Raw genomic sequence first — 16137 nt, 5'->3', positions numbered from 1 at the left:
TGAAGTAAACAGTCAGCAATACCAAATTAGGATGCCTCCAAATAAATGATTAAAACTTCCATAAACAAAACTACCGACCAGTTACCACCTGTAGTTTCTCGAATAAGGCTTGATACTGGACTACTTCTGCTTTTGATTTGTCAAGCTGATCGCTTACCAAAAGGTATGCTTTTGATGAAAAAATTCCTTTCACATCCTTCAAATTGGTCTGCTGATTAAAATCATCGTATTAAACTACACTGAAGGGAACAACTAGTGCCACTATAATGTAGACATTGGCACCGTTTGGCGCGTCTTTTTGCATGGTCTTACGGCTGTTTACAAGCCGGGAAGACCGAAAATCGGTCTATTCCCGTTTGGCACGCGGAAGATCTAGCCGCCAAAAGACAGCGCCGAAAAGACGCGTGAAGCCCATTTTGGGCTGATTTCGGGAAAGCTCCAAATGAAGCTTCTCGCGTCTTTAACGTTTTAATCTCGCACGGAAAGACCCAAAACGATGCGCATCTGCCAAACGGTCTTCGGGCTGCCCAGATCTTATGTCAAAAGCTCAATGCATCTAATGACTGTCAGAGCTACGAGAAGATCTTCTCAAAAAGACTTGCCAAATGGGCCCATTATTATTGGGAAGTAAACATGGAAGTACATGAACATTGAAGAATAGAAAACTAGGAACATTTATAAAAAGGGAAAAAAAACCTGCAAATTAGATAACTGCTTCAAAATGTGTAGCCTTTCTTCGTGAAGGCTCTTGAGTTCTGCCAATCGACATGAGGCTAACTCCTGTTTAGGGTTCAAAATCATGCATATTAGTATCTGTTCAAGAGGAAGTCTACCCATAAACAAAAGATCTTGGCAAATTACCGATAACTCCTTGAGTATTGATTCCATATCTTGCAAACCTTTTTGCTTATCCCTGGACTTATCTCCAGCAATATGTTTAGTTCCCAAGTTTAAAATAGGAAAAAAAGCACTTTGTCCTGCATCTCTCTGTGCTTTGAGAGCTGCCAAATTACCATTGCTTTCTTCCAACTCAGAAACAGTACTCTTCAGTTCCTCTGAAAAACACCATCAGAGGTAATCATCAAGTTTCAATATCCAATGCTGCTCAGGTCATGCTCAAATTTAACAATACAACTCAACCTTGGTTGGCACAAATCCAGGTCAAATGGAACATGTTTCCAAGTTCTTTAACTCCAGGAAAAATGAAAAGAAAATAAAACATGCCCATACCAGAAACTCAATATGCTAAGGCCATTTCCCTAATGCTGTGTTTGATTTGACCAAAAGTAAGAGGGGAAAAGAAGTTGAGGAAAATTTCTCAAGGAATTTTACAAAAATCCTTGAGAACTCTCCCCTTTCTGTTTCTCTTATTTTCTATTAAACCAAACACAACATAAGGGATCACCATGGAGGAATAAACAAAAGACAAATTCATTTTAATATAATTACAAATTTATTACAATTACAGGCAAGATTGCTTTTTTCTTATCAACAATGTATGATTTTGAAATGTTAAAGTGCAAGTATAAAGTAGAAAATAAAAGGATTATAAGAAGCATTTGGGGCCACTCAAACTTATATTCCCACAAGAGATTCAGGAACACTAAAGTTAATCATCACCCAAGCATATTCCAAACAGAAAAACAGGATACAGACCCACAAAAAAAACGACTCAAACAAGAAAATATAGTCCCAATGAAAGGAGATAAAGCAAAGCCGAACACAAAACACATCATGGCCCCAGGCCTGAAATATGAACTATGATATAGAGACTGCCTCTAACACTCCCTCCAGCAAGCAAATCGGCAACCAAATTTATTAATATTAAAAAAAAAACACTGCTTTGGCATGGGAAAGGTATTCCAGTTCATGACAAACTGAAAATAGCAATCAAGTCATTGAACTTAAAGCAATTGATACAGAACTATGAACTATCAACATGAAGATACAAATTTCAAATTTCCGGTGTGCAACTTGTATATCCTGTTATGGTTGAGAAGCACATTACCTACTAAACGTTTCAGTTCAGCTTTGTTCTTTGCATTAGCATCTCGATGATTCTGCACCTCACTTGCCAATATTTTATGTTTTAAATGAAGGTCATCCAGTTCCATCCTTAATCTTTTAACATCCATTGATGAATCATTGGATGTTTTTTGTCTGCAGGGATCTAGAGAGAGCACAATAGAATACACAAAAAAATTAACAAACAATCTAAAAGGGAACTCTAAACAAATTTCTTTCACCCAGAAACATCTTACCATCTTGAAAATTTTCCAGGAGTCCAAGAGACAGTTGATCCTTAGAATACCACAGGTCATCAATGGAAGATACTATATTTTGCAAAATGTTTTTGGTCATTGTGCAGGCTGTTTGTTTTTCTTCTTCCAATTGATTAAGAGGGCCATTCACAGAGCAACTTTCAGTTGCCCCCGTCTCCAAGAGCCTGGCCAGAAAAGAATCCTCGACAGGCAATGGTGGCTTGTCTGTCAACATGGTTAAAGACCCAAAAAAAGAAAGTTACAATCACTTAAAACCATATATTTTCATACAATACAGCAACATTGGAATCTATCCAAAAAGGAAAGATATTATGCAAAAACTTATTACATACACAATCCAAGTAAATAACAAACTACCCAATAAGAACAGAAAAAAATGTGGAAGTAACATCAGCGTATCAAGCAGGATTGTAATATTAGAATTTATAACAAGCCCATAAAAGAGAAGCATAGGAATATCTAAAATACATTGGCAAAAAAAGAGAAAAAATGCAAAGAAGAGCTTTTTCAGACTTTTTGATCATGCAGCATCAGCTAATAATAGCACCGGTGAGGAGAAATATATTCAATACTCTCTTCTCTTCTCTTCTATATTCTCTTCTTTATTTAATAAAATTTTCCTTTAACTATAAGAAAATTCAAATAATCTTTACATTTCTCACCATCAGGAACCGATAAATTCTTGGAATCCTTTCCGCTGCCCACAGAACTCGTACGAACAGAACATGATTCCAAGTCATCAACCAGCTGTTGAGAAAAGAGTGTCCTCATCTTGACATCAACAAAATATGAACAAATTGACCGGTCATAGTTAGAGAGAAGAACCAAAAAATGCAAGTACCTGTTTCCAAGACCTGTTTACCACACTTATTGTGTCATCATAAGCCTGTTGTTTCTCCTTCAGCTGATAGAATTTATCCTCAAGAACAAAATACTCGACCTTCTGAGCTTCCAACTGCTGCACAAGCTTTTGATTTTGATATTGCAGCACAGCAGTGTCAAGCTGCAACATAGGAAAATGACCAACCCATAATAAGTAAACTTACATTCAAAACAAATAATTCAATAGAGGAAAAGGTATTACTTCTCTTAACAACAACCATCTAAATCACCCACACAAGAATGCATACCATCTGTCTCAGTCTCGTATTAGGAATCCCTTTGAAAAAACAAATCATTTTTTAGGAGAGTTTTTAATGCTTTGCTGCCTCATTTATTCAATCTTGTTTTCCAATACCTCCCATTGGAGTTCTGAAAAAACAGAGTGGAGGGTGACTTAAGAGTAGTTGTGGGCTAGATGAACAACAGAAATCAGATCTCTCGGCAGCACCAGAACATGACGACAGAATATAAGACCTGGGGAGGGATACAATTATAGAATGTTTATGGGTACACATATCAGCCAATGCATGGCTAATGCTTTGGCAAGACAGAGTGTAAATAGAGATGAGGTGTTCTTGGGGCTATGTAATGAGTTTGGGGTTGGGATAGGGGGTAAAAAGCAATCAACAGGGTGGGTAGGTGGCTATGCCAGCCTAAATTGAAGTGTCCCCATTCATGTTCATACTCTATTGACTCGTTCTTCTAATAAAAGTTAAGTTATTCATAAAAAGGAAAAGGAAAAAATTCATTGAAGCTAAGTGTAGGGAAGAAAATCCCTGGAAATGTAGAAATTAGAAAATACAACAAAGAAAATCAATGGAAAGAGGTTACATGGGAAAATGAGAAAATCCTTTGCCTAGATATGGATGAACATTATAGGAAAGAAAAAATCCCAAAGAGGATGGTCATCGTGGAACTAAGTACCACATGATACATGGTGAAGAAACAACAAAATCAGAGTATGTATAACCTCATATCATAGTACAGGAGTCTGAATGATCAAATTAAATAAAACTACCTTAATAGCAATGTTCTGTAATCAGGATTTTAAGTATAGACTCATCAAGAAAACCATGAGTATAAAAGAGAATGAGCAATATAGTAAATATTACTTTTCTAACAAGTAACTGATCAAAGTGTTATAGTTGAAAATATAGATTACAAGATAGAAATGAATAATAAACTACACCAAAGGAGGAAAACTGAAACCACAGTACCAGCCACCTGTAATCTTAAAGAAGCCCCAAGTCCCACTAGCCCACCAGGAACGGCACAGTGCCAATAGAAAACATCCAAACTAACCCATGCTATTAACAAGGAATCTATTTTGGTGATTTCATTAGATTTCAAAAGATGGAAGAAGAGGCTGTAGAGGTTAGAGGTTAACCTTTTCTCAAAAAAAAAATAATAAGAAGAGGCTGTAGAGGGAGAGATTCCCTCTACAGCCCCAAACTAGGATACAAATTAGCAATTAGAAAACCAAGAAAACCACTAAAAATAGCAACAAGCATTACAACACCAAGCTGCCACCCCATAAGATACAATCCCAAGATCAATAAAGTGATTATACTTCAACAGTTCAACCCCCAAAACAGCCTAGAGATGGACACCCATTTCAGAATGGTTCTTTCAAATTTTCCGCATAACTTCTCCAAGGATAAAGATTTATCTTTAAAGGCTCTGTTATTCCTTTCCCTCCAAAGGCACCAATATAGTGCAAAGGAACCCATCTTCAATAGAGCTTTTCCCCTTTTTCTGAAAGCTTGTGATCTCCAAGTAGAGAACAGGATTTCAAAATTTGGAAGGTTCACTCAGTTCACCCCAAAGAGCTTCAGAGAGTGAGCCCAGAGGACCTGAGACAAGTCACAGCCCACCAGAAGATGTTGGGTAGTCTCTCCAGCCAAACCTCAAAGACAGCAACTCTTAACAATGATCTTGCCATTCCTTCTTAGGACATCAACAGTGGGAATTCTGCCTTTGATGATTGTCCAAATGAAGAAAATCACCTTCAAGGGAACCCTCAGCTTCCAAATCCAGATCCAAGGATTTGGATCAACATCCATCCTCATTAGAATGCAACAAAGCTGTCTTCTAACCTCGGTTGAGGCTTAACCTGTTCCATGGAATGCAACAAAGCTGCAAGAGATTTGATGTCCCAGTCATTTACATTTCTCCTTAACCTTGGGATCCAGACTATTTGATTTGCAATCTCCTCATAACAGTCAAAGATTTGAGCCTCTTTATCCTGGGCCAACTCATAAACCACCGGTAAAGGCATGCACAAGGGTCTGTCACCACACCATTTTTCCGTCCAGAACAATAATTTTTCACCAGAACCTACACTGAAGGAGCAAAGACCAAAGAAAGAGTCACTGTTCTGCAAGCTTGTGCCAAGAGGATCAACAGGGTGTCCTGATTCCCACCCAAAACCTAGATCATCCTACTTGTTCTTGATTAGGTTCCTCCACAAATTCATTTCTTTCCATAGCAAATCTCCAAAGCCATTTAGATAGGAGGGCCACATTTACTTGTTTAAGAGGCCTAATATCCCCACTCCTCGTTGGTTCTTTGGTTCTTGTTCAGATTCCTTGCCATTAACAAGGAATCTGCTAGGTCACTTGTCATTCTTCTAACTAATCTGAAAAAGATGTTTATCATGGAAGACTCTGCCTCCCTAATTAAGTGATAATACAACCAAGACCTTTTACGTCCACCTTGAATCCATCCAATTAGTACTAGAGGATCTCCTTCCATTCCTAAAATATAGTGCCTTAGATAAAAACTGACCAGTGATTTAAAGGGTGCGACTAGGCACACAGGCAAGGCGCATTTTAGGGTATGCACCTTGCCCAGGTCTCCTAGGCGCACGCCTGGTGCGCCTAATGCGCCGTGCGCCTTAGCCCAGGCATGCGCCTTTTTAAAATTTTGCATTTTTGCTTTTTTTAGCCTAACGGCTAGGCCGAGGGCTCCGCCTCCAGACCCCCGCCCACGCCCCTTGAGAAAAGCCCAAACAAGTCCATGTTAGGGTCTTAAATTCTTATTTCTCACAAAAATATCTTCTTAAAAGACAACTAAAGTTATAAAATCATTATGTTTATGTGAGAAATAAGAATTTAAGACCCTAACATGGACTTGTTTGGGCTTGCCTCAAGGGGTGTGGTACAAAGGCAACTCATAGAATCAAGAATGCAATATGTTTTACATCACATTAGCTACTTGAAATAATGCAATTGAGGAAAAAAAGATATTGTGGGTTTTACACACTTGAGAATGCTTTTAATGTTTGCTTTTACTTTTAAATTTTCATTTGAATACGCTTTACATGTTATGTTTATGTATTTTAATTTTAGATAATAGGTTTTTTATAACATTTATTTTAAATTTTAAGTTTATATTTTTTTATTAACATTATGTTTAATATTTTTAAATTTTTTACATTTTTTTAAATTTTGGCAATTTTTTAGCACTTCTTTGTAATTTTGCGCCTTGCTTCAAAAAGGCGCACGTCTCGCCTTGTGCCTCAGGCGCAAATTGGCCCTTGTGCTTTGAAAACACCGAGACTAACAAACAACCCTTGAAGAAGCTCAAGCCAAATTGAATATCCATCTCCAATTAGTCCTGATTCTCCTGAACACCACCAAAACTACTCCAGCATGATCTCTGAAAGCCCCCCATATCCCCAATCTTCCTGGATCCAATGTAGCAGCCATCAAAGTTGAATTATATGATATTTAGAAAGGGAGAAAAACAAGATAGGAAAGTATAAATCTTCTAGTCATAGATGATGCCAGAACATGCCATCCCCTAATCAGTCATTAAATCACTAAACTCCTCCTTTCCAAATCTTACAATAATTCCATCTTTTTTCCAACTCAGGAAAATTGATCTTAGTTATGCTTATCTAGTTACCAGAGAGAGAGAGAGAGAGAGAGAGAGAACTGTGCTATCTATTGAAGGGCCTTTAGCCCCACCATGGACCAACATCTGAACTCATCTGCCAAAAAGAAAAAAGGCCCAAATTTCTCTGGTACATATCAGCATCCAACAGTAGTCCCTCCCATGCAGAGATTTAATTGCTTTAACATTGTAGTGAAAAACATAATTTCATCAAAGGAAGCACTAAAAGTTACTAAACACCAAGTAAGCATAACCACAAAATACTTCCAAATGTGGGAAAGTGCTATTTCAACTTACTACAATATGAAATCTGAATGTGAATAAAGTAATACCAGGACCAGGAGTTTATAAATACAAGTTATTACTAATTTTCTGACCTAGTACTAGAACTCATTGAGCATGCCTATTACATGTTCAGTAAAAACAAAACTGTTGCAAAAATAAAAATAGTTCAATCAATAGAAGTTTAAGAATAGATCAAGCAAGAAAGAAATTAAATACTAAAAGAGAATATACTTAAATAAAGTTAGAAATGACTTTATTTAAATATCAGAATGAAAGTCAGCTTTCGGTCATTTGAAACTTAGTCCTTTTCTTCTGAATGAAGAGCTTAAGAGTTTGAACAATCTGTAATAGAATAAAGCTTCTGTTCTAATTAAGTGTATAAAAGTGTGGCTATGAGCCATAAATGTATCATGAATTTACTATGAATTCATGACCCACCACACATAGCAACTCTGCACTACAATTTTTTTATCAGTTTTTTTTTAATCAGTAACTCTGGACTACAATGATACTCAAAAATAATGTATTTAGCTTCTATGAAATAACATGTTTAGTTTACTAGAAACCTATTAACGGAAGTCCAAATTACAAACCAAACAAATCAATTTTAGCTGCAAAAGGATTCTATAAAGGGCTTTAAAATTTTTCTGATTGATTTTAGTTACAATCATAGGCTTATACTATTTGAACTGATAGTGGCCACCAAAGGTAATGCATGCTCAACAGAGTGAGCTGCTCAGGCAATCACTAGTGTGTGATGCATGCTCAATAAAGGTTGTATTTGATTAAAGTTCTGCTCCAAAAAAAAGCACTCTTCGGAGAATGAGTTTTGAGCCAAAAATTATTCTTTTTTTAAGCTAATTTTTTAACTACAAACTTAAAATGAGTTTTAAGAAGAGGAAAGGATTTAGTTATAGTAATTTTCGTGCATCCAAACTTAAAACTGATTCTTAGAATCACAAAATTCATCATAACAAATTCTCTGAAAGCATGCCAAACACAGCCAAACTCCACCTGTTCCATTTGAAAAGGCAAACTTTCCCTGATCTTTCCCTCCAACCTCTCAACATCACAATTCAGAACCAGCATTTAAGATGAAAATCCAACACATAAAGCAATGGACCCTAAAGTTATATGCATTTAGTTAAACCTAGGTGAGTTTTGCAATATGACAATTCCATGTATTCATTCTTCGGAAACAAGGAACCAACCAGGCATTACTGCCACCTTAGATGCCTTCAGAACAAGGCCCATGTGTCAGATCACATGGGAATGTCAAACCATCATCAGGATAAAATAAGGATATTTTAGTACTTTGGGTAATGCATGAGGACATTTGTGTAAGATATGTGATTTAATTAAAATCTGCAAGTGGGGAAAGATATATTTCAAATATGATCCCAGAGAGATCTTCCAAACAATCCCTTATCTATTATTAATAAAACATTTGTTCAAATAAATAAAATGTTCATAATCATTGACATTTCCTTGTGCTAACCATATGTAATTTTAAAACAATTGAGATTTTATGCAAACCATTTAATATTCAGAACCATCCATCTACAATCAACAAATTATGTATACATGACATCTTGGAAGCAATCTTGGATCCAAGATTATTTAATTTTAGAAATCCACATTCCACGGGAAAAAAACAAACAAAAACTAATAGAAACTATGTCCTTTAAAACCATCAAAGTAATAATAATTCAATAATTAATCAATACCAGTATCAAGAAGAGTTAAGATTTGATAGGAATGCTGTGATTAAGTAGTAATGATGTATTAAAGTGCCATAAGTCATTTGATTCATACAACAAACTACAGCCAATGCTACTAACACGTTAAGGTTATCAAATGAAAGAGTTATTATCTGACCACCACTCTATCTATAGGGGGGGATTCACTATTATCGTAAAACTAATGTCAATAACAATGCTAATACCTTAAAAAACATATTTATTACATGCATAACCCTCACAAGAATACCCAGAAATCTTCCTCTAAAACGTGGTAAACACAAGATGAGCGGGGAAACATCAAATCCTCGAATTGGAAATTATAAATAATATCGAAGCACTAAATAGGTTACTAACCCTCAACCAATTGAACCATCATTGAAACGCGATAAAGAAACAAGGTATAAATCGACAAAAAAAAAAATTGACAGTTACAGAAATTAAGCGTACATGGTAATAAGCATATAATGCAAGGAACTGGCAAATTGGTTAATAAAGTAAGAGCAGCAAAAGTAACGACGACTCCAATATGATTAGACCTTAAAAAGTGAACCACAAACAGGTCTCCAATACTCTGAACACAATATACAATCTGCAGAACTATATACAGACAGAAGAAAATTTGTATACCTTTTTATCTTCCGAGAACGGTAAAAAGGGCTGCTTCTTGGCGGCAGCAGCTGTGGGGGATATAGTTGAGCCGAAGTGACGCCGCTTCCGGTCTGGTTCACCGGTGCTCCCCATAGAAACGGAGAAACCCTAGTACAACTCCTTCCCTCACATTAGGGCACACAAACGCTCGTTAAAGACGATAGAAAACTAGAAATTTAAGACAAAACGTTCAAAGTATGAGATGGATCTTTTCTTCTAAGGCGATTAAGTTCCCTGAAACCCTAATTCATGGAACTTCGAGATCAAAAGTGAGGAAGCTAGGGCAAAGGAGTTGGGAAGATTCCAAATAAAAAATACAAGCTTTTTTGTTCAATCAGAAACCCTAATTCGGATAATAGCCAAGTAAAGTTGCAGAAGAAAGTAGAAGAAGTTCTTGTCTTCGCGTAGTTGAGTTGTAAGTTAGAGAAACGCCTCTCTCTCTCTCTCTACGCATGCAGCCTTTTTCAACAGCGCCGAAGATGAGAGAGAAAAAATAAAATGAAAATAGTCTTTATACATAAGTTGAAAATGGTATTTATACATAAGTAGGTCTGGGGAATTTGTGAAACTGTGAGGGCATATGCGTTCAAAACCCCACAAAAACAATGAGGGCGTATTGGTCATTAACAAATCCCAAACGGGCTTTTAGTGTTTTACTACGTTCCATTTTTCCATAAATGTAACGTCTCCGTTGTTCGACCATATCCATCTTATAGAGTTTTTATCCAAAATTGGTAAATAGCGGGAAATGGTGTGTGGGTATAAGCAAGTGGGCGTCAACATAAATATACCGGAAACAATATTCCATGGCCGTGAATTAGCTGCGTTCACGGGTGGAGTTCGGATCACCTCCAACAAAATAACGTTACAACACCAGCACAATTCCATCATGATCTGACGCCCCACATTTCATACATGGTAGGTCCATGTAAAGTGTTAGATCATGCTACTAGGTTTTTGGAATGCATTTTATTAGCGGGTAATCCCAATTCCCATGAATTATATCCCAGTTATTTGAGTTGGGATTTACTCCCAAATCACTATTTTAAGGTTGAGTTTAATAATACTTTTTAGATCTCTAAAGTATTAATATGTTGCTTTTAAGATGTCAGATGTGTTTTAAAGTGTATTTAAATTTGGGTTTGAAAATTATTTTCATATCTGAAATAATAAGACTCAGGCTTGGCATTGAATGCATTTCAGACCTAATCGAAAGTCCAAAACACTCTTTAACTAAAGACATGCTTGTGTTTCTCTGACTAACCAGCAACGACAAGTGACTCCTCCAATGAACCAACAGTGGCGAGTGATTCCTCTAGTCTTTTCTCTCTTCTTATTCTTCTTCTGTGGTCCCATGGCTTCCATCCTTTGTTTTTCATTTTCAATTGCCATTGTAATTCTCAACAGCAGCAATCTCTCGCCGCTACAACTCTCAACGGCGGCAACCTCTCACCGCTGCAACTCTTAACAACGAAGACAACATGGGATCATGGGCTTGCAAAATCGGAATTGTCGCATTCAACTCTAACAACAGTAGTTTAAGGGAGTACTAAAAACTACTAAGAATCCCTCTTCATTGTTGTTGTAGTTACGTTGTTCACCGTATTCATCTTTCTTCTCCATTGAACAAGTTTTATTTATATTAATTATTTTGATTTTATTAATTATTAAATATTTTAATAGTTTTAAGATATTATTTTTCTAATTATTAAATATTTTTTCATTGCTTCATGGACTTTATTACTATTTCATTATTATTTTAACTTTTAAAATTTATTTTTAATTTATAGATTTATATGTTTTTCAAATTTTCCTTATTTTAATAAATTGTTTTTAATTTTTATAATTTATTCGTATTTTTAATATTAATTTGGATTTAATAAATTATTTTTATGAAATAATACAGATTGAACTCAAAATTACCAAATAGTCTAATTTATAAGTAAAATAGTAAAACCAGTGAATTTAAGATGCTTAAGGTTTGATCCAAAACAAACAACCTTCTTTATTCAGAGCCTCTAAAAAGTCTAAAAGCAACCGTTTCTTTTCAGATTTCAAACTTTTTTAATATCTTTTTTAACTTTCCATTTTTCATATTTTATATTTATTAAATGCCACCTAACACTCATCCAAAAATGATCTATATCCCTATATCTCAAATGAGATGGGTCCCAGTCTTACGGTAAGATGTGCCAATACAAGTCATATTGGAACATGTTGGAAGCACTTTTTGTTGTAAGCGGATCCCATATAATCTCATTTAGAAATTATAGCTTTCTTGAGATGGTCCAAATCTCCTCATTTGAGTTGGGATCTACTTCCAAGTTCGTGTCCCAACATGCATCCAAAATGATTTGTATCCCCCATATCTTAAATGAGATAGGTTGCAGTCTTACACTGAGATGTGCCAATACATGTCATATTGGAACATGTTGGAAATGCTTTTTGTTGTAAGCAGATCATGTCTCCTCTCACTTGGAAATTAGGACTTTCTTGAGATTGTTTGGATCTCCTCCCATGTCCCAATAAAAAGAACATCCCAACACGTTCCAAAGGGACTTGTATCCACATGTCATGCATGATGGGGTCCCAATGTAATAGGCCATAGTTTTATGGTGTGATGTGTGGACACATGGATCATGCATGTTGGAATTTGTTGGGACAATGTTTTTTGTTGGAAGGAGATCCCAACTCTACCAATGAATAAATTGATCTATCCCGTGGGTCGAATTAGTTCAGCCATAAAATGCCCCTTTCTAATTAGATGAAACCATCTACAAAATCACATTGACCCAATTGAATCATCTCATCCATATTTATTATTAGTTCAGACCCATACGATGCACAAGCTTTGTTAATTTGAATTAATGCAGATGGAATCTCATAACATTCCTTATTAGACCAAGCCAAATTGATTCCACCCCCAAGCATTACTTTTGTGTTAATATATTGTCTAGGAATTTTTTAGTATTTTTTAATTATATTTACTAACTTTTGTGATTTTAAAACAATAATAATTAATAAACTTTTATTATTTTTAATGGAAACTAAATGAATTTTTAAATTTTCATATTATTTGTTAATTATTGATTTATTAATATTTTATGTATACTAGTTATCGTTAGATAAATTTGCATTAATTTTAATTGACTTTATATTAATAAAATTATTTTTATTATTTTAAAAAATAATTGGAATTAATTTTAAATGATTAACTAACTAAATTAATTAATTCATAGTCAATAAGTAATTAAGTTACCATTTTTGTTGTTTTTAAATTATAAGAGAATTATATAGTGACCCCATTCCTGCCCCTGCCATATCCTTGATTTAGGGTACAAAAACTTCCCTAATCCCACCTCATCCCCACTTAAGATCGGGGAAAACCTGCCCCCATCCGGGATGGGTTGGTTTGGAGACTTGTATGGAGAACTTGTCCCCCATACATCCTTGATTTGGGCAAAAGAAATCCCCATTCCTACCTCATTGATCCATATTTAAGTTTGGGAAAACCCATTCCATTATGGGTGAGGCTCTAAATTGCCATCCTTAGACGGACAACTATATTTTAATTATATATACTAAATTATGATTAATTAAGTTTGATCAATTTAATTATTCATTTTATCAAGCTAATTTAATCATTAATTATTATATTGTTAAGTAACATTAGTTACATTAATGTAATCATATTTACATTTTTATCTAGATTGAGATTACATAAACTAAAATACTATAATTAAATTTAACTAAATGATAAAATTAACGTAGTAGGTTTCCATAAAGAAGATTAACTAATTAAAAAAATTATTTATATGATGTTAAATTGTGTCCAAAAATGGCTTCTCAATGGTTCAGTTTTGTCAAAGTGTATGTGGAATGCCTAATATAGTATAGATATATATTATACTCCGGTATAGAGAGATTTTAAGAATACTTTTAGGAGATATCAAAATAGGATAAACATAGAGGAAAGAGGGTTGCTGACTTGGCATAATGGGAGTGGTTGGTAAGGGGAAAGAAAAGAAATTCAAGGAGAAAGTAGGAAGGGTTTGGATAAAAGAGATGCATGTTGAACCATTAAGGGGTGCTATGTAATGTGGATGAGAAATTGGTGGGTGTGAGCTGGTCCACACCACACCTTGTGGTAGGGACAATCCAGACGAACCACACCACACCACTATCTACAACTGTTCTACATTGTGGATAAAACTATGTGGATAGAAACTGTCTACACCCACGGGAGGCATTCTGTAGGTACAGTGTGGTCCACACCATACCTATTGATTCCATATTTTCATACATCTCACGTACAACCTGTGGGATAATTTACACAATCAATCATGAATGGAAAGAAACCATAATTTAAGCCAAAATTAATTTGGAATAATAATGGATAAAATAAAACACCAATATATAATTATTACTAATATAAAATAAATATATTTGTCATTATAATATTATCTTCAACAATAAACAATTTAAAAAAATAATTTCAATATAAATTTAAATATGCTAAAAAATTAAATAAAACGATGGTAGTTAGACCAGTGTAACACAAGTATGTTAAACTGAATCCTTCCCATAAATTGTCCACACAATAGTGTAGCCCATCTATGAGAAAATAATGTGGATGATATTGTCCTTGTTACACTATTTTGTGGATAGGGACCATCCACACAAAATGGAACACCGCATTCTATTGTGGATAGGAACAAAATGGCCCCGTCCATGATATATTCACTCTACCAAACACCCTCTAATATATTTTCCCCTATTTTGTTTTGCATTTATTTGTTTTTTACTATGATTTGCACTTTAACTTGATGCAAAATTTGCACTTCATCCTACCTTAATTCTCTATCATATAACTTTGGGACCACACCAATTTTCTTCCTACCTTGCCCTCTCCAAATAAATAACCTTCCATTGACTTCATTTTTTTTTTCCAGATAAATGTTGAGAATCGCATCATTTTATTTGATACAATCTAACACGACAAGGTCAAATCCGAAGCAAAAAGTAAATTAAGATTTATACTCATTCCATTTGCACCATTATACACTTACAATAGTGCATTTGCAACAAATTAAGCCTAAGTAGTGATTAAACTATATCAAGTAAGTCATCTATCACCATACCATCAATAAATTTCTGATGGAATTGGTTTAAGTATAACATTGGGGATATTATATCCATTAAACATAAAATACAAAAATGAAATGTTTTATATTTGGGAAAATATAAGATGTTGGATAGACATGATATTGAAAAAAGGGTTTAACCATCGAAACCCCACATGAATTTTGATGAAAACCCATTTGGCTACCACTTTTTACGATGGAGGTTGATTGGTCATAAGTTTTTCCTATCATGTCATTTTGGCATCAACGTTGATTAATTATTTAATGACTATCTTACATGAACCAATCAACAATAGTTAGAGCATAAATAACATATGTTTAATTTAGAGAATGAAGTTTAAATATCTAGATAAAGCACAATTCTGGCTCAATGATATCATTCATATTTAGATCATTGAAGAAATTGCTATAACTTATTAGACTATTATTGCCTTAGATTTGCTAGTATTCGACAAAGACTGGTGGTTGAATTCCTGACATGGTTTATTGTCAACCCTTCAAATGAGGATTTGTGGATGTACAGGATCAAACCCATGAAACTACACTCTGATATGTAACACCCAAAAAAAAGGGGTTAGTGATGGTGCTAATATTGCAAGACATGATACCAAAAAAACTTATAACCAAGGGTTCAACTATGATACCGAAAAGATATGATATCATAAAAGTTTACAGCAAGTCAACTGGTATCACAAAAGAAATCAAGTGGTATTAATCAAAATTCACAAGGGTGCTTTGATTGGTCAAAGCTTTTTTTGGTTGCATTCATTGTTACATTTATTTTTCTTTAATACTATTAATTAAATATAGGACTCAATGAAGAATGAGAGTTAATACCCTAAATATAATACTTAATGAGAGGGAATTGAATGAGGAAAAATGTAATAGTTCAAATTATCTTTTGTGTCTCACAATTAAAGAGGGATCAAATTAAAAAATAGGGGTATCTTAGTAAAAAATATGATTTAACGAGAGTTATTATCTTAAATATAAGACTTAATGAGATGGATTTGAACAAGAAGACAAGTGGTTGCTCAAATTACATGTTTGTCCTTATTTGAACAAGAATTAGAGAGGGACAAAATTAAAAAACTAGGGCATTTTAGTCAAACAAAAGTTTCACACCCTCATTCACACTTTTAATATATATATATATATATATATATATATCTTGAAGAGATCAAAGGTTTCTAGGTTTGTGAAATTTAGAGAAAAAAAGGCATTGATATCAAACCTGGGCTAATGACCAATGCATGT

The 16137-nt window shown here is 34.6% G+C and overlaps 1 protein-coding gene across 2 annotated transcripts in view; it reads right to left on the bottom strand.

Annotated features, from left to right (window-relative positions):
- The window catches only part of HUB1 (histone mono-ubiquitination 1), a 30117-nt gene extending 19871 nt beyond the window's left edge, over positions 1–10246 (bottom strand). Inside the window, exons 1-8 of one of the 2 annotated variants that reach the window (XM_010266084.3) lie at positions 9716–10246; positions 3124–3285; positions 2945–3029; positions 2262–2486; positions 2009–2170; positions 862–1055; positions 697–780; positions 89–211 (exon numbers count right to left, since the gene is read on the bottom strand). In XM_010266084.3, the coding sequence (XP_010264386.1) occupies positions 89–211; positions 697–780; positions 862–1055; positions 2009–2170; positions 2262–2486; positions 2945–3029; positions 3124–3285; positions 9716–9829 (1149 nt within the window). In that variant the 5' untranslated portion in view covers positions 9830–10246. The remainder of the gene's footprint in view (positions 1–88; positions 212–696; positions 781–861; positions 1056–2008; positions 2171–2261; positions 2487–2944; positions 3030–3123; positions 3286–9715) is intronic. The other variant, XM_010266085.3, reaches the window with a different exon arrangement.
- Positions 10247–16137: the final 5891 nt, after the last annotated feature.

This window comes from Nelumbo nucifera, chromosome 1, assembly GCF_055504915.1.
Source record: "Nelumbo nucifera cultivar China Antique chromosome 1, China Antique-T2T, whole genome shotgun sequence".
Classification (NCBI taxonomy): domain Eukaryota; kingdom Viridiplantae; phylum Streptophyta; class Magnoliopsida; order Proteales; family Nelumbonaceae; genus Nelumbo; species Nelumbo nucifera.
This window is presented reverse-complemented; position numbering and strand designations above follow the sequence as displayed.